The 18,594-nt window shown below is 44.3% G+C and overlaps 2 protein-coding genes and 7 non-coding genes across 9 annotated transcripts; 1 reads left to right on the top strand and 8 right to left on the bottom strand.

Moving 5' to 3' along the window:
- The first annotated feature begins 297 nt into the window (after window positions 1–297).
- On the top strand, window positions 298–4,945 carry LOC145440805 (uncharacterized). Its single transcript, XM_080318556.1, has 7 exons — window positions 298–952; window positions 1,591–1,783; window positions 1,853–2,014; window positions 2,074–2,177; window positions 2,602–2,761; window positions 2,853–2,934; window positions 3,693–4,945. The coding sequence occupies exons 1-7, from the start codon at window positions 829–831 to the stop codon at window positions 4,206–4,208; spliced, it is 1,341 nt and encodes a 446-aa protein (XP_080174682.1). The 5' UTR covers window positions 298–828; the 3' UTR covers window positions 4,209–4,945.
- A 1,603-nt stretch (window positions 4,946–6,548) lies between these two features.
- On the bottom strand, window positions 6,549–11,292 carry LOC145440122 (uncharacterized). The gene has a single exon (XM_080317711.1). The coding sequence runs from the start codon at window positions 11,202–11,204 to the stop codon at window positions 6,549–6,551; it is 4,656 nt and encodes a 1,551-aa protein (XP_080173837.1). The 5' UTR covers window positions 11,205–11,292.
- Window positions 11,293–13,991: 2,699 nt separating this feature from the next.
- Window positions 13,992–14,063, bottom strand: Trnad-guc (transfer RNA aspartic acid (anticodon GUC)). The gene has a single exon. It is a non-coding gene; the product is annotated as a tRNA-Asp (tRNA).
- A 728-nt stretch (window positions 14,064–14,791) lies between these two features.
- Trnad-guc (transfer RNA aspartic acid (anticodon GUC)) lies at window positions 14,792–14,863 on the bottom strand. The gene has a single exon. It is a non-coding gene; the product is annotated as a tRNA-Asp (tRNA).
- Window positions 14,864–14,956: 93 nt separating this feature from the next.
- Trnad-guc (transfer RNA aspartic acid (anticodon GUC)) lies at window positions 14,957–15,028 on the bottom strand. Its single transcript has one exon. It is a non-coding gene; the product is annotated as a tRNA-Asp (tRNA).
- An 896-nt stretch (window positions 15,029–15,924) lies between these two features.
- On the bottom strand, window positions 15,925–15,996 carry Trnad-guc (transfer RNA aspartic acid (anticodon GUC)). Its single transcript has one exon. It is a non-coding gene; the product is annotated as a tRNA-Asp (tRNA).
- Window positions 15,997–16,892: 896 nt separating this feature from the next.
- On the bottom strand, window positions 16,893–16,964 carry Trnad-auc (transfer RNA aspartic acid (anticodon AUC)). Its single transcript has one exon. It is a non-coding gene; the product is annotated as a tRNA-Asp (tRNA).
- A 235-nt stretch (window positions 16,965–17,199) lies between these two features.
- Window positions 17,200–17,271, bottom strand: Trnad-guc (transfer RNA aspartic acid (anticodon GUC)). The gene has a single exon. It is a non-coding gene; the product is annotated as a tRNA-Asp (tRNA).
- An 873-nt stretch (window positions 17,272–18,144) lies between these two features.
- Trnad-guc (transfer RNA aspartic acid (anticodon GUC)) lies at window positions 18,145–18,216 on the bottom strand. Its single transcript has one exon. It is a non-coding gene; the product is annotated as a tRNA-Asp (tRNA).
- Window positions 18,217–18,594: the final 378 nt, after the last annotated feature.

Raw genomic sequence — 18,594 nt, 5'->3', positions numbered from 1 at the left:
AGAGAAAGAGAAAATCTTATATTGTCAACCGTGCAAATGAGTATCATACATACCATGTGATTTACTGGTATAAGCATGGTATAGAAGGGAGACTTCATATATCATAGTCAATTAGTCACAGTCATTTTATTGAAATTTTCATCAGATCAAGACACCACAACATTGCAATATAATGAAAAGATGGGAGGGTGTCGAAACGACCTGGTGTGAGCTTTTAATCACCTTGCACAAAGCCGAGCCACCCAGGGAACACATTTAAAGGCACTGGCTTAGTTGCAAATATAAATAAACAGTAAAGCCCGCTTTCGTCAACGTTCTGCAGGAATAATTCCGCAGAGCGATTCACGTGGCGTTTGGTATCTTTATGATATTCGGCCGAGGGATTAGCGGCAAGCGATGCGTTTTAAATGCCCGCGAGCGTCAACTCTCTTTGAATGTATTGGCGGCATTTAAAGCGCGGCATCATTCAACTGCGTCTCCATTGTTTGGCTAAGCAGGACGAGACATGGCGGGAATCACCAGGCGCGTGTTTTGTTTGGCGGCCAAACCGTTGAGGTGTTGCCAGCGCTACGCATGGTACTAAGGCGATTCGCTGGGAAACGGTAGTGAAATACGATCGCTCAACACAGCTCAATTTGAGCCGTAGTGACGAATAGTGATATAAAGTGTCGGCTTACTATGATGTAGTAAATGGGAACAAAGTCTCGGCATGGTTTGGTCGCGACTGCTGCTATACACTCAGTTTGGCTACGTAGTTCAGATTTTCATTCAATGGTTTTTTCTATAGTGCAGTGATATAGTAGTACTTGCTAAGCTTAATGTTTTGACATGTCTCATTGTTCGCCAATACTTTATGCACCAGTCACGAGGCCAGTATGGAAAGCGCAGCGGCTGCTTACATCTAATTTGGAGAATAACAACGGAAGTGGCACAATGCTTTCCACGTCTGGCGGTAAGTTCCGTAGATTACGTGAACTCTTGCGGAAAAGGCGAACCTACAGTCACCAACTAATCAGTTAATTTTAGATAAAATACGTCACTGGTAGATGTTAAAGTTACTGAATTACATCCAACATGAAAGAATGGGCGTAATAGACATGTTCTACACCGCTAGTAATTTGATCACATCTAGAGATGTAGTAATAAATGTATGAGAGGGAGTGATTGTGTGTTTATGTATTGTAGTTGTCGCAATTTAATGAATATCAATTGAATGGGGAGTTCAAGGTGTTACATTATGCAAGTTCTGTGATTTGAGAAATAACGCTCCAATAGGCCATGATTTGCGTTAGGAAATTTATGCAGCTACTGTCATGAATTCAATGCCTTTTGCCTGTATCTGGTATGCTGTAGCTTTATTTTCATGTTTTAATCGAAGAAGTTTTACGTAAATCTTATAGGCCTACTATACTATGAGATTGATTAACAAAATGTGTAATTTATGCCAAACATTCAACATCCTCTCATTCGTATTTCTTGGGTAATCATTGTGAATTCAACAATTGGACTAAAATTCCACAGCACCCAACATGGTTAGGGTATAATTTCGTTGTTGCGTCCATTTCTGACACTTGATTTTTTTTTGTGCAGATGCTCCATTCAAGGGACTCTACTGTGGTCAAACATGGGCCTACTCTCAGCAGTCGGACTATTCCAGATTGGCCACAGGATGCATAACCACCGCGCAGCCAATCATCAAATCCATTCCCACACCCAACATACGAGTAACAGCAGCAATGGATCAATCAGCCATGACTCGCACAATAGTATCCCCGCTTTCTGGGTAAGACATTCGTTAGGCTATTTTGTAGCTAATATGTGACGTATTCGTCAATCCATGTATTATTTACAGTTCAAAACGGGGCCGTCCTCGAGCAGATGTGATATCAGCGTTGCAGTATGTTGGTTCAAACTCAAGTTGCGCAATAAGATGCCATGTTTGCCATCGAGTCTTTCCTAGAGAAAAATCCTTACAAGCTCATTTGCGTACTCACACGGGCGAACGACCATACAGGTATTACGTGCTGTTAAATGATACAAACAGTGCCACTCTAACACTACGCTATGTCGCAGGTGCGATTACCCTGATTGCAGTAAATCTTTTGTGCAGAGCGGTCAACTGAAAACTCACCAGAGATTGCATTCTGGAGAGAAACCTTTCAAATGCTCTGAGGAAGGTTAGTATCAGAAGATTTTTTTTATTTATATGCATTTACTTTTCCGAGTTGTAAAATTATTTTGACACGGATTACATGAAATTTCTAACTGTGATAAAGACTTTAAAAAATTGATACGATTGTTGATATACAATGTTCTTTTCAATTCTTTGTTTTGTATATTGATATTGAAATGGACCACTTGTCAGGGGTAGTAGAGAATCAACTAGTAGAGAATTGGTAAGAACAACAATCTGATGTCACCAGCCCAGGTGATATTGGGTGATACGATTGTTGACAAATTGTGTTCTGTACCTTTAAGAAACTCCAAAATTCTCAGCTAGTTGCTAATGATTACCCTTGACCAGTGTCCGCCGATAATATTCGGGCTCAAATCAATATGAATATATTTAGTCAGTTGTATACAAAATTGTTATGTTTTCAGGTTGTATGGTGAGATTTACGCATGCAAACCGTCGCTGTTCGGAACACCTAAACGCTCGGCTGGTCCGAGATGATGAAGGGGCGTTGCGTCAAATTCTTTTGCAGTCCAACCAAATGGACGAGAGAGTGCAAGACTGGTTGAAGAAGCATATTCAATCGAGGTAATTTTACCAGCCGTGAAGCTTCTACGTCGAATCTCAGGCCCGGGTTTTGCGTGAAATGTCGTGTGAACGGAATCCAATTTTATTTTAGACTTGAAAAGAGTTCTTCTCTGAAGATCAACTCTGAGAACACGCGTGATTCTGTGACGGCTGCTTCGGAAATGTGCAATGAGGTGAGGAATTTTGAAGGCTTTGCTTTTGCTGACCAGCGCGTTAGAAAATGCTCTCTTGTCTACTTCATGAACATATTCAATTTAGCAACCATTTGCATCTTGAGTTACAATCTATCTGTGGAATATTATCATTGATGTATGTTTTCGTGCTAACACCGGATACGGCCAATTTTTCTGGTCGATTGGTGGTGGTTGAACTATAACATAATTATGAGCTTCGGGGATTTGTAAGTCCGTAAAAGTATGGCTGTAAAATTCTACTCAATAAACGTGGAAGTAGCAATTTCAAAGATGTGTCATTACCAGCTCCACTTACTGTAGAAACTAGTTGTGTAAAGTAGTCAATTAGTTTAAAACTACGGTTGTTGGCGCCTGGCGGGGCCGCATACTTTTAGAGGTCGATTTGCAGTGTCTACTCAGTCACAATTGACTACAAATTGGCCTGAATTGTCGAAGATATGTCATATGACCAGATTACAGGCGGTGGTCTATCAGTTGTTATGACACATGGATACTCTAGTCTAGGTCCCACTCGTGTCTAGATATCCCTATCCTCACCTCTCAAAACTGCATTCAAGTTAACAAAATCCAAAGTGTGAGAAGTCTGCTGGAAAATTGTTCGAGTAGGGAAGTTGTCGCCAATTGACTAGGGATCGTATTTTCTGGTTTCAATATGGAAATTTACGTCTGCATAACCGTTGTAAGGTCGATCTCATTGCCCCGAAGATTACACTCATTTACAGTTCTCTCTGATCTAGATTCCAGCCATCAAATTAACGGAGACGAAATCGCCGAGACTGGAGAAAGACGAATCAGCAGCGAGCAATAGAAAGATTTTATCTCCAAGAGACGGGAACGCCCGCGCTTCTTGCCAGCCTGTGAAAAAGAGAATATTGGCGTACAACGACGAACTTCTAAAGTCAAACGAACTGAAAAGGAACTCGACAAATTGTCGTGGCCCACCCTATGAAGAAGCAAAATGCAAGAAGCTTTCTACGTCTGGTGTCATCAAAAGTGACAGCATCATTAGTACGACGCATCACGATTTCGTGATGCTGACTCCTTGTAAGAATTACAGTTTTGTAAAAGATCTCGAATCCTTGAGCTCGTGCGGTGATACGTTGTCGACGCCCACGAAAGTGTCTGTGATTAAGACGACACCGAACGGTCGAAATGTCCCCGTGACTGAAGATCGTAATCGGTGGAACAGCGCGTTGGCGCTGATACAGCTGGCGTGCAGTCCGCCGAGCAAATCATCGGTGGCCGACAGTTAATCGTGTGTTTCCTCGCTATGGGGGCTGAGCACAATAAATCGAAATGTTACCTGTAACTAGTCGGGCACTGAAATGCTGAATAATATATTCACATCGAAATAAACCCGGAAGTCGTCAGGGAAGGTCCCTCAAATTGTGTGCCTTGGAGTCCATTTCTATCAAGTTTTTGTACCGTCTAAAAATGTACATTCAGCTTCGGTAATATGGAATGTTAGAAATTCCATGCCGGTAACATCATATTTGGTGGTATACAATGTTCTTTCCTATTCTCGACTAGTTCGACTTACAAAGTGGTCGCGCAAAATTTGAGTTTTCCATATCACCCACACTCTTATAACTTCATAATGACTGATGCGCGAATCAAGGGGGACTAGATTAGGCTCAGCCCCATTCCCTATATTTAAACGTAGACGTGTAGAAGACGACATAATATTACAGTATATAGAATCTGTTTTGTTTGCTTTTTTTGTGAAGAATGTATCGAGTGGACGGGCTTGTTGTCGGTGGCAATTCAAGACCACTTCATTGAAACTGGATATCTTCAATCGATCGCCGTCGCGAGTGTTCTTTCGTCACTTGTTGTGTCGCTGATGAAATTGTGACTGTTGTTCTTCATTTCACTGCCGATCTACTTCACCGAGCGCACCTCTTCGTTACTATGGAGACGTGCGCTGGATTGTGTAAGCTAGAGATATGTTGGTATTCTTTCTTTCATGAAATACATATATATGAAGTTGCGATGCTTGTGAGCAGGCGGGATTCAGATACATTAGGGTATTTTGTGGACATACTTCGCACTGATCATACTATGGCATATGTCGATCATACTACGTTGCTGGTGTTTTATATTGGTTCAAAAAATGACAAAATCAATGTAGTTCAGAAAAATTATAGTGATATTTTCATAGATGGAGTGGAGAAGTTATTTCATCTCACTTATCCGATTCTCACCGTCCGGTAATCAAACCCCTGCAGTGAGCCAAATCCGTGAACCCCATGATTTCATTACGTTGAATCTCGCGGTGTTATGATTAGATCGAAACTTTTAATAACTGACGTCTGGGGTAGGTTTATGCAGCTTCCGGGAGCCTCCTAAATTATCAGAATATAAGTAGCATAGTATTCTAAGCTGCTTGGTTTTCGAACTTTTTTAGACCCACCCCCTTCATGATGGTGAAAAATCTCGCGCCTCCCTTATCGTCATATCGCAAGATGCAGCCAGAATGCTAGCAACCCCAATGGATAGTTCGATGGCGTGGAAGGTTATAACTGTGGATGAGAGAATTTTCAAATATGAAATTCGCACTATATACAGAGCAATAACTATGAATTGGAGGTAAATTGCGCTTACCGCGTACATTTTTTCAGTTGAGCGCAGCTTCGCACCCCCTTCAGATGTCTTCACGCCCCCCAGTTTGAGAACCACTGTTATAGTGTCCTATGTGGTGTCGACACAGGCAAATCTCACTCCTCAGTGAAATTGTAATACGTCACAATTTCCATTTGGCTAAAGGCAATTTGACGGTCATTTTTGACCGGCTTGCCGAGCTTTAAATTTGGTAAAACGGGTATCAATCGAAAGCTGACTCTCCACTGATTACGAAAATATAAATTTTATTCCGCTCGTATCCCTGGAACTCCCACAATCAGCCTCGAATTTTTCATTGTTATGGAGATAGGCATTGGGACGCAACAATGCTGTCTGGTGAAACGAGAGAGTAGCTCAGGACGTAACAATGCTGTCTGGCGAAACGAGATAGAAGCTCAAGAGAAAAAGAGCCAGACACCATTGTTGCGTCCAAACGCATGTATTTGAATTAAATTCAAAACGAACATCACTATTATAGTTATTTAAAAGGCCGCTCCCCGTCGGGGAATCGAACAACGGGCACTACTAACGAGGACTGCGATTACGGCAGTTCTGACCAGTTGTCCAAACAAATGTATTTGAATTTTATTCAAAATGAACATCACTATTATAATTATTTAAAAGCCCGCTCCCCGTCGGCGAATCGAACTACCGCCAGTATAGAGCCTGTATTCCCTATAGGCACCAAGAACGATGTCGGCTTACGACAGAAGTTTATTGCAGCAAAAGAGAACCCAACACCGCGAGCAACCGTTATATAAAGTAATTATGTGATGACACCAATCAATCGCAATCAGCGGACAATCAATTAACAGGAGCCAACATTCGGCTCCGTTTAAACACAACACAAAACAATATTGGCGCAACGTCTTCTCCTTCATTTGTCTATGACATAATCTTTATGCCAGACAGGAGGTTTTCTTACTCTCAGAGACCGACGAGGTCGTATTGGTGGACTCTCCGATGGGAGGTCAGGTAGGCGTTGTTGCGAGTCTGGTTCGGAGACAGGATCTACCGGATATTGCCGTTCGTGGGGAGTTGCTTCCAAGCGCCAAGCGCGATACATTGTCGAGAATCTCGGGCTCATGCTCGATAGATTCGCACTCCGAATCAGAGTAATTCAAAGTTCGATCTATTGGTCCAATTTCGATTGGTACCAAGAAACAGTCATTTTGACGCACGCGATAAGTCCCATACGAAAGTCGTTTGCCTCCAAATCGAGATATGTTACACCACTCGCCTTCGGTTGACAATACCAAATATCGGTCCCTGCTTCGGTGCTTTTTCTTATCGTTGTATAGGTAAACGATATCTCCAACGCCGACAGGAACCGATTTCCTCGTTTCTCGTTTAGGGGCCTTCGCAACTTCACTTGCCGGATGATTAGCGGCCCTACGTTCCTGTTGATTCTTTATCAGCTCTTCATCATCGATGGGGAGAGAGGAATTGGTGAACTGATCTCTCTGAAGCAGGATCTCCCTTGCCGAGACGCCATTTCCGCGGATACGGTTGTTGAGGTTACAAGTGGCGATTTGAAGTTGTAGAGGAGTCACTCTACCTCCATGATAGCCCGATCCCTGAAGCTTCAGTATCTCGTTTGAGAGTTCTTGAACTGCTCTTTCGGCGACGGGATTTTTATTAACGTTCATGACCCTTCCCGTTTCCACAGCCATGCCGTAGGTAGAGAGGAGCGAGTCGTTCTTCAGCGCTGAAAACGATGTAGCTCCATCGGTCCTGATGACCGAGTTCGGGCTGTTCAGTGGACGCAGGTCTAGACACAAGATTACGAGTGCGCTACGTAGAGTCTCCGCTCTTTCGTCTGTAATGATAGATTTGGTAAAAGAAGACACTGTTTCGCGCACCACGAGAATGTATTGTTTTTCACGCTTCAGGACATCGGCAGCAAACCTTTCTCCAATCGCACAGGGTGGCGGACACGTTGACTGAGGGGTCAAAGCAGGAGTAATGTCTCTCAGGGACAAACATGTGTGACAACGTTCGTTCACTTCCGTCACGGCGCGATGAAGGTCTAGCGCGAAAAAATATCTGGAGACCACTTGCTTTAACTGGTTGATCGAAGGATGATCGAGTTTTAGGTGAAGCGCCATCAGCACTCCCGCAAGTACCTTTCTCGGGATGACGATCCTTTCTTTGACCGGAGATAGCGGTGTACGAACCTGTACGACCAATAAACCGTCATTGGAAATGGTTACTTCCCTGAGATACCTTTTCACATCTTTTGCATTCGCATCCTTTTTCGAGGACCGAGTGCCTTGTTTCAGGTGCGCATGTGTTCGTCTCAGATTGCTGCACTCCGACTGTATATTGTACCACGGATGTCTGTTGGTGTACGGCAGTTTCACCTTGTTACGAACGATATCGTCTACGTCGATGTGACGTGGTTCTAACTTGGTTTCTTCCACATATCTGCAAATTTGACAGGACTTTTCCCTGCATTCGTGAGCGTTCCTGCTTGAAAAATCAGATAGTTGGTTAAGCGAGCCAGGTAAATGTTTCACGAAACATCGATACTGGCATGCTGTCGCTAGAAAAGAGTATACCCTGGCTGAAGTGGAGAACTCGCCGCGTCGTAGCTTCTCGACTGCTTGCACACATGGCTTGCTGTCAGTTAGGATACCTACTGCGTGTTTGGATTGTAGCACGTATGGCCCAAAGTGCTTCAGTGCCGCAGCTATCCCCAGCGCCTCGAGTTCGCAAGGTATCCACGAATGTTGATGACCTTTAAGCCTAGCGCTAAAGAAACCGGATAAATACTTTTTCCCATTTCTGACCGAATACAACGTCGCGCCCAAGCCCTTCTCCTTTGGTGAAGCATCCGTAACTATCCATAGCTCATCATCGGGTGCCGGTAGCGAGATCGTTTCGTTTGTATTGAGGTGACGTTGAGCGGATTTGAATTGGCCTAGTAATGTCTCCGACCACTCCAGGATGTTTGACGAGTCTCTGCCGGCAACGGCATGATCCAACGGTGCTAGGAAAGAAGAACACTGCGGTATTACCTTGGAAAGTACCTTATACGCGCCTATGAACGAGCGCAGTCCCTTCACAGTCTTCGGTGGTTCGCAACTGCTTAGCGAGGAAATTCGATGCGAGCTTGCTCGAAGGTTTCCATTTTGGCACACCCATCCCAACAGCATCGTCTCTTTCGGACAAATCACGGTTTTGTCGGGAGATAAATGCAAACCGGAAGGTGCCAAGGCTTTCAAGAAGGATAACCAATTATCCAGTGCTTCTACTGGGTTGGTTCCGCCGCAGTACAAATCATCGGCGATTTTCACGATCTTTCCGTTCTGTAATAAATCTCCAACGATACGACTCATTAGTTCCTCTAAAGCCGTTTCGGACCCTGGCATGCCCATAGCGCAACGAGTGCATACGCGGGTTCCCTTGTATGGGGTAACGATGCCACAATATTTCATTGACGATTTTGACAATGGTATCTGGTAATACGCGCTAGTTGAGTCAGTCTTTATCAGATATTTCCAGCCAGCAATTTTTCGAATAGTCGATTCTACGTCGGGCATCAGCGAGGGCTGTGGCTTGCAATACTGTGCTACGTCGGAAAAGGCCGTAACTAGACGTGTGCCCCCTCTGGGTTTATTCACGAGAAATGAAGGGTTTAGATACTCGACAGTTACACTCAACTCCTCCGGTTTACGAAGAACACCTTGGGACTCGAGCAGATCACATTTCTGCTGCAATTCCAAGAGGCGGTTTCTAGAATACTGAGGGACTCTCCCTTTACGCTGCGGTGGGGATGTAGGGCCCATATTCACGACTGCCTCAAAATTTCCGTGAGACCCATTGTAAAGACCAATCGATTTTTTAAAGACGCCAGCGTGTTGTTTTATCGATTCGGAGAACCGCTTGCGGATATCATCGTCTAAAATACCATCAGGGTCAATCGAGACGCAAGGTACAGTACCTCTTAGTTGGTAGTCGAGCGTGTCGGATAGAGTGTCCGGGAGAAGGGTCTCCGGGGCCTCGGGGGCGTCCCCCAAGGGTACTATTCTCGACACGTGACCATGTTTGGAGACATTAATGGGAAGGTCAGTGTCGTTTACAAGACATAGTTTACCATCCTCAACGTCCGCAACGTGGGTTCTCGGCCACCTGTATTCTTGGGAGGTGATCCTGTGCGACGAAACCGGCTCTACAATAAGCGACGAACTTGTATTTACCTGTAGTTCGAGGTTGTCGCCGGGCCATATAGTCTTAGTGCACTTCGTTCGCAGAACTTGTGTCTTACGGACTGTTGGTAGTGATTCGATATCCAGGCACTTCACCCTCTCGTCGCCCAAAGTAACCTCGTTTCGGCTTGGCCGTATGCCAACGTCATTTTGAACGAAAAATGGCATCCCAGCCAGGGCGTCAGAACCTAGCTTTCGCACAACCAGGGCGGGGAACGCAAGTTTATGTTTTCCTAACCTGAATGTCGTCGAGATCTCTCCAACAACTGGTAAACGAGTTTCTCCGTCTGCTTGCAAGGCCTGGTGAGATGTTTTGACAATAGGAATCTTAAAACGATTAGCTGTCGACTCTCGAATAAGATTTGCAGTAGCGCCGGAATCCAAAGTCAAGTTGATGCATAGCGAGTTGCGGTACACCTGTAGGAATGGAGAACATTTTATGGATACACGGCTGACAGGGTGCATACAGTCTACTGTGTCAATATGGTCGGTATTTTCGATCGGCTTTTCTCCGTCGTTAACAACGAGCGAGTGCGAGTTGATGAATCGCCTATCGTCGTTAGGCAAGAATGGGCACTGGCTGAGATAGTGTCCTGTAACCCGACGCTTTGCGGCTTTGCACAACGGGCACACCTTGCTGCGTTGTCGTCTGTCCTGACCCGCAGTTTTTGATGGAGCTTGGTAAGAACGCATAAAGCGTGTTTCGCTTGCAGCATTCACTTCGTCCATCAGGGAACTTAGCGCCTGGGATATTTCTGGTTTAATTGAGGCAAGAGTGCGGCTACGTAGCTCTGTGCCGTAACGCTGCTTCACGTGTCTCGGTAAATCTCTATGCAGGGTCTGTAGCCACATAACGACGATAAGATTTTCGACGGTGGCAGAGGTTTCCTCGTCTTCTGTCACGTCGGTCCCATGATGGCTGATGTTGTCGCCAGCTTTCAACAGGTTGTCGTCTATGAATGATGTTATACGTTGGAACAAATCCTCAGGTTTCTCATCTGGCTCGAGTTGAATTTCTGCGAAATCCAAGAAATGGGCTCCTGTTCGCTGGAACCCGAAGTGAGACCTGATAGTTTGCCAAATCGACTCCATAGAAGTGCTCTTCTGAATAAACATGTTTCTGGAGATGATCGGGCAGTAATTTGCTACTTGACCAAGCATGAGGTCCAACAATTGCACTTTTTGATGGGCCGTTTTTCTTCGGTCCTCCGGAACATTTCCGTCGTCGTCGGTGAAGCCACGTGTAGCATCGGCTTTCGTGTAGCGTTGCCACGTTGCGTTATCGGCGAGGAATGGTGCAAAGTTAGCGTCCATGCTCAAGCAGTATTTGAGATTGCTCTTCCAGCTTTCAAACGATGTGATCGTCTCCGATTTTGTTAGACACCACTGCTTCGGTGCACGCGCCGAGGCTGACATTTTCGTTTCCTTGGTGAGAGTTTCGATTCCTTGACCGCTGCCACCACGCCAGTATAGAGCCTGTATTCCCTATAGGCACCAAGAACGATGTCGGCTCACGACAGAAGTTTATTGCAGCAAAAGAGAACCCAACACCGCGAGCAACCGTTATATAAAGTAATTATGTGATGACACCAATCAATCGCAATCAGCGGACAATCAATTAACAGGAGCCAACATTCGGCTCCGTTTAAACACAACACAAAACAATATTGGCGTACGGTCCTCACCACTATAATAACGAAGACTGCGCTTACTGCAGATCTGACCAGTTGTACAAAAAATGTATTTAAATTAAATTCAAAACGAACATCACTAATATAGTTAATTAAAAGGCCGCTCCCCGTCGGGGAACCGAACCCCGGTCTCCCGCGTGACAGGCGGCGATACTCACCACTATACTAACGAGGACTGCGTTTAAGGCAGTTCTGACCAGTTGTTCAATAAAATGTATTGAAATTAAATTCGAAATGAACGTCACTATTGTAGTTATTCAAAAGGCCGCTCCCCGTCGGGGAATCGAACCCTGGTCTCCCACGTGACAGGCAAGGATACTCACCACTATACTAACGAGGATTGCGTTTACGGGAGTTCTGACCACCTGTACAATAAATTATATTGAAATTAAATTCGAAATGAACGTCACTATTATAGTTATTCAAAAGGCCGCTCCCCGTCAGGAAATCGAAACCCGGTCTCCCGTGTGACAGGCGGGGATACTCACCACTATACTAACGAGGACTGCGATTACGGCAGTTCTGACCAGTTGTCCAAACAAATGTATTTGAATTATATTCAAAATGAACATCACTATTATAATTATTTAAAAGCCCGCTCCCCGTCGGGGAATCGAACAACGGTCCTCACCACTATAATAACGAAGACTGCGCTTACGGCAGTTCTGACCAGTTGTACAAAAAATGTATTTAAATTAAATTCAAAACGAACATCACTATTATAGTTATTTAAAAGGCCGCCCCTCCGTCGGGGAATCGAACCCCGGTCTCCTGCGTGACAGGCGGATATACTCACCACGATACTAACGAGGACTGTGTTTACTGCAGTTTTGACGAGTTGTACAACAAAATGTAATTAAATTAAATTCAAAATGAACATCACTATTATAGTTATTCAAAAGCCCGCTCCCCGTCGGGAAATCGAACAACCGTCCTCACCACTATAATAACGAAGACTGCGCTTACGGCAGTTCTGACCAGTTGTACAATAAAATCTATTTAAATTAAATTCAAAATCCACATCACTATTATAGTTATTCAAAAGGCCGCTCCCCGTCGGCGAATTGAACACCGGTCTCCCGCGTGACAGGCGGAGATACTGATCACCACTATACTAACGAAGGCAGCGCTTACGGCAGTTCTGACCAGTTGTACAAAAAATGTATTTAAATTAAATTCAAAACGAACATCACTATTATAGTTATTTAAAAGGCCGCTCCCCGTCGGGAAATCGAACCCCGGTCTCCCGCGTGACAGGCGGAGATACTCACCACTATACTAACAAGGACTGCGTTCACGGCATTTCTGACAAGTTCTACAATGAAATGTATTAAAATTATATTCGAAATGAACGTCACTATTATAGTTATTCAAAAGCCCGCTCCCCGACTGTGATTCGAACCCCGGTCTCCAGCGTGACAGGCAGGGATACTCACCACTATACTAACGAGGATTGCGTTTAAGGCAGTTCTGACCAGTTGTACAATAAAATGTATTGAAATTAAATTCGAAATGAACGTCACTATTATAGGTATTCAAAATGCCGCTCCCCGTCGGGGAATCGAACCCCGGTCTCCCGCGTGACAGGCGGGGATACTCACCACTATACTAACGAAGACTGCGATTACGGCAGTTCTGACCAGTTGTACAATAAAATCTCTTTAAATTAAATTCAAAATCCACATCACTATAGTTATTCAAAAGGCCGCTCCCCATCGGCGAATCGAACACCGGTCTCCCGCGTGACAGGCGGAGATACTGATCACCACTATACTAACGAAGGCAGCGCTTACGGCAGTTCTGACCAGTTGTACAAAAAATGTATTTAAATTAAATTCAAAACGAATATCACTATTATAGTTATTTAAAAGGCCGCTCCCCGTCGGGAAATCGAACCCCGGTCTCCCGCGTGACAGGCGGAGATACTCACCACTATACTAACAAGGACTGCGTTCACGGCATTTCTGACAAGTTCTACAATGAAATGTATTAAAATTATATTCGAAATGAACGTCACTATTATAGTTATTCAAAAGCCCGCTCCCCGACTGTGATTCGAACCCCGGTCTCCAGCGTGACAGGCAGGGATACTCACCACTATACTAACGATGACTGCGTTTATAGGAGTTCTGACCACCTGTACAATAAAATGTATTGAAATTAAATTCGAAATGAATGTCACTATTATAGTTATTCAAAAGGCCGCTCCCCGTCAGGAAATTGAAACCCGGTCTCCCGTGTGACAGACGGGAACACTCCCCACTATAATAACGAAGACTGCGCTTACGGCAGTTCTGACCAGTTGTGCAAACAAATGTATTTGAATTATCTTCAAAATGAACATCACTATTATAGTTATTTAAAAGCCCGTTCCCCGTCGGGAAATCGAACAACGGTCCTCACCACTAAAATAACGAAGACTGCCCTTACGGCAGTTCTGACCAGTTGTACAAAAAATGTATTTAAATTAAATTCAAACCGAACATCCCTATTATAGTTATTTGAAAGGCCGCTCCCCGTCGGGGAATCGAACCCCGGTCTCCCGCGTGACAGGCGGGGATACTCACCACTATACTAACGAGGACTGCGTTGAAGGCAGTTCTGACCAGTTGTACAATAAAATGTATTGAAATTAAATTCGAAATGAATGTCATTATTAGAGTTATTCAAAAGGCCGCTCCCCGTCAGGAAATCGAAACCCGGTCTCCCGTGTGACTGACGGGAGCATTCCCCACTGTAATAACGAAGACTGCGCTTACGGCAGTTCTGACCAGCTGTACAAAAAATGTATTTAAATTAAATTCAAAACGAACTTCACTATTATAGTTATTTAAAACGCTGCTCCCCGTCGGGGAATCGAACCTCGGTCTCCCGCGTGACAGGCGGGGATACTCACCACTATACTAACGAGGACTGCGTTTAAGGCCGTTCTGACCAGTTGTACAATAAAATGTATTGAAATTAAATTCGAAATGAACGTCACTATTATAGGTATTTAAAAGGCTGCTCCCCGTCGGGGAATCGAACCCCGGTCTCCCGCGTGACAGGCGGGGATACTCACCACTATACTCAGGAGGACTGCGATTACGGCAGTTCTGACCAGTTGTACAAACAAATGTATTTGAATTATATTCAATATGAACATCAATATTATAGTTATTTAAAAGCCCGCTCCCCGTCGTGGAATCGAACAACGGTCCTCACCACTATAATAAGAATACTGCGCTTACGGCAGTTCTGACCAGTTGTACAAAAAATGTATTTAAATTAAATTCAAAATGAACATCGCTATTATAGTTATTTAAAAGGCCGCTCCCCGTCGGGGAATCGAACCCCGGTCTCCCGCGTGACAGGCGGGGATACTCACCACTATACTAACGAGGACTGCGTTGAAGGCAGTTCTGACCAGTTGTACAATAAAATGTATTGAAATTAAATTCGAAATGAACGTCACTATTATAGGTATTCAAAAGGCCGCTCCCCGTCGGGGAATCGAACCCCGGTCTCCCGCGTGACAGGCGGGGATACTCACCACTATACTAACGAGGACTGCGTTTAAGGCAGTTCTGACCAGTTGTACAATAAAATGTATTGAAATTAAATTCGAAATGAACGTCACTATTATAGGTATTCAAAAGGCCGCTCCCCGTAGGGGAATCGAACCCCGGTCTCCCGCGTGACAGGCGGGGATACTCACCACTATACTAACGAGGACTGCGTTTAAGGCAGTTCTGACCAGTTGTACAATAAAATGTATTGAAATTCAATTCGAAATGAACGTCACTATTATAGGTATTCAAAAGGCCGCTTCCCGTCGGGGAATCGAACCCTGGTCTCCCGCGTGACAGGTGGGGATACTCACCACTATACTAACGAAGACTGCGATTACGGCAGTTCTGACCAGTTGTCCAAACAAATGTATTTGAATTATATTCAAAATGAACATCACTATTATAGTTATTTAAAAGCCCGCTCCCCGTGGGGGAATCGAACAACGGTCCTCACCACTATAATAACGAAGAATGCGCTTACGGCAGTTCTGACCAGTTGTACAATAAAATGCATTTAAATCTAATTAAAAATGAACATCACTATTATAGTTATTTAAAAGGCCGCTCCCCGTCAGGAATTCGAAACCCGGTCTCCCGTGTGACAGACGGGAACATTCCCCACTATAATAACGAAGACTGCGCTTGCGGCAACTCTGACCAGTTGTACAAACAAATGTATTTGAATTATATTCAAAATGAACATCACTATTATAGTTATTTAAAAGGCCGCTCCCCGTCGGGGAATCGAACCCTGGTCTCCCGCGTGACAGGTGGGGATACTCACCACTATACTAACGAAGACTGCGATTACGGCGGTTCTGACCAGTTGTGCAATAAAATGTATTGATATTAAATTCGAAATGAACGTCACTATTATAGGTATTCAAAAGGCCGCTCCCCGTCGGGGAATCGAACCCCGGTCTCCCGCGTGACAGGCGGGGATACTCACCACTATACTAACGAGGACTGCGTTTAAGGCAGTTCTGACCAGTTGTACAATAAAATGTATTGAAATTAAATTCGAAATGAACGTCACTATTATATGTATTCAAAAGGCCGCTCCCCGTCGGGGAATCGAACCCCGGTCTCCCGCGTGACAGGCGGGGATACTCACCACTATAATAACGAGGACTGCGTTTAAGGCAGTTCTGACCAGTTGTACAATAAAATATATTGAAATTCAATTCGACATGAACGTCACTATTATAGGTATTCAAAAGGCCGCTTCCCGTCGGGAAATCGAACCCTGGTCTCCCGCGTGACAGGTGGGGATACTCACCACTATACTAACGAAGACTGCGATTACGGCAGTTCTGACCAGTTGTGCAATAAAATGTATTGATATTAAATTCGAAATGAACGTCACTATTATAGGTATTCAAAAGGCCGCTCCCCGTCGGGGAATCGAAGCCCGGTCTCCCGCGTGACAGGCGGGGATACTCACCACTATACTAACGAAAACTGCGATTACGGCAGTTCTGACCAGTTGTCCAAACAAATGTATTTGAATTATATTCAAAATGAACATCACTATTATAGTTATTTAAAAGCCCGCTCCCCGTTGGGGAATCGAACAACGGTCCTCACCACTATAATAACGAAGAATGCGCTTACGGCAGTTCTGACCAGTTGTACAATAAAATGCATTTAAATCTAATTAAAAATGAACATCACTATTATAGTTATTTAAAAGGCCGCTCCCCGTCAGGAATTCGAAACCCGGTCTCCCGTGTGACAGACGGGAACATTCCCCACTATAATAACGAAGACTGCGCTTACGGCAACTCTGACCAGTTGTACAAACAAATGTATTTGAATTATATTCAAAATGAACATCACTATTATAGTTATTTAAAAGGCCGCTCCCCGTCGGGGAATCGAACCCCGGTCTCCCGCGTGATAGGCGGGGATACTCACCACTATACTCACGAGGACTGCGATCACGGCAGTTCTGACCAGTTGTACAAACAAATGTATTTGAATTATATTCAAAATGAACATCAATATTATAGTTATTTAAAAGCCCGCTCCCCGTCGTGGAATCGAACAACGGTCCTCACCATTATAATAACGAAGACTGCGCTTACGGCAGTTCTGACCAGTTGTACAAAAAATGTATTCAAATTAAATTCAAAACGAACATCCCTATTATAGTTATTTAAAAGGCCGCTCCCCGTCGGGGAATCGAACCCCGGTCTCCCGCGTGACAGGCGGGGATACTCACCACTATACTAACGAGGACTGCGTTTAAGGCAGTTCTGACCAGTTGTACAATAAAATGTATTGAAATTCAATTCGAAATGAACGTCACTATTATAGGTATTCAAAAGGCCGCTTCCCGTCGGGGAATCGAACCCTGGTCTCCCGCGTGACAGGTGGGGATACTCACCACTATACTAACGAAGACTGCGATTACGGCAGTTCTGACCAGTTGTCCAAACAAATGTATTTGAATTATATTCAAAATGAACATCACTATTATAGTTATTTAAAAGCCCGCTCCCCGTGGGGGAATCGAACAACGGTCCTCACCACTATAATAACGAAGAATGCGCTTACGGCAGTTCTGACCAGTTGTACAATAAAATGCATTTAAATCTAATTAAAAATGAACATCACTATTATAGTTATTTAAAAGGCCGCTCCCCGTCAGGAATTCGAAACCCGGTCTCCCGTGTGACAGACGGGAACATTCCCCACTATAATAACGAAGACTGCGCTTACGGCAACTCTGACCAGTTGTACAAACAAATGTATTTGAATTATATTCAAAATGAACATCACTATTATAGTTATTTAAAAGGCCGCTCCCCGTCGGGGAATCGAACCCCGGTCTCCCGCGTGACAGGCGGGGATACTCACCACTATACTCACGAGGACTGCGATCACGGCAGTTCTGACCAGTTGTACAAACAAATGTATTTCAATTATATTCAAAATGAACATCAATATTATAGTTATTTAAAAGCCCGCTCCCCGTCGTGGAATCGAACAACGGTCCTCACCATTATAATAACGAACACTGCGCTTACGGCAGTTCTGACCAGTTGTACAAAAAATGTATTCAAATTAAATTAAAAACGAACATCCCTATTATAGTTATTTAAAAGGCCGCTCCCCGTCGGGGAATCGAACCCCGGTCTCCCGCGTGACAGGCGGGGATACTCACCACTATACTAACGAGGACTGCGTTTAAGGCAGTTCTGACCAGTTGTACAATAAAATGTATTGAAATTAAATTCGAAATGAACGTCACTATTATATGTATTCAAAAGGCCGCTCCCCGTCGGGGAATCGAACCCCGGTCTCCCGCGTGACAGGCGGGGATACTCACCACTATACTAACGAGGACTGCGTTTAAGGCAGTTCTGACCAGTTGTACAATAAAATGTATTGAAATTCAATTCGAAATGAACGTCACTATTATAGGTATTCAAAAGGCCGCTTCCCGTCGGGGAATCGAACCCTGGTCTCCCGCGTGACAGGTGGGGATACTCACCACTATACTAACGAAGACTGCGATTACGGCAGTTCTGACCAGTTGTCCAAACAAATGTATTTGAA

The sequence above is a fragment of the Botryllus schlosseri genome, chromosome 6 (assembly GCF_051294905.1).
Source record: "Botryllus schlosseri isolate E-star chromosome 6, Bs_hap1, whole genome shotgun sequence".
In the NCBI taxonomy this organism is placed as follows: domain Eukaryota; kingdom Metazoa; phylum Chordata; class Ascidiacea; order Stolidobranchia; family Styelidae; genus Botryllus; species Botryllus schlosseri.
The sequence above is the reverse complement of the archived record's forward strand: the minus strand, read 5'-3'. Positions and strand labels throughout refer to the sequence as shown.

Bases quoted from the DNA above. Each gene is read 5' to 3' on its own strand.
- LOC145440805 (XM_080318556.1), top strand. From the start codon at position 829: ATGTCTCATTGTTCGCCAATACTTTATGCACCAGTCACGAGGCCAGTA. The intron at 1,784-1,852 runs GTAAGACATTCG...TATTATTTACAG, and splicing joins ATAGTATCCCCGCTTTCTGG to TTCAAAACGGGGCCGTCCTC. The intron at 2,015-2,073 runs GTATTACGTGCT...GCTATGTCGCAG, and splicing joins ACGGGCGAACGACCATACAG to GTGCGATTACCCTGATTGCA.
- LOC145440122 (XM_080317711.1), bottom strand. From the start codon at position 11,204: ATGTCAGCCTCGGCGCGTGCACCGAAGCAGTGGTGTCTAACAAAATCG.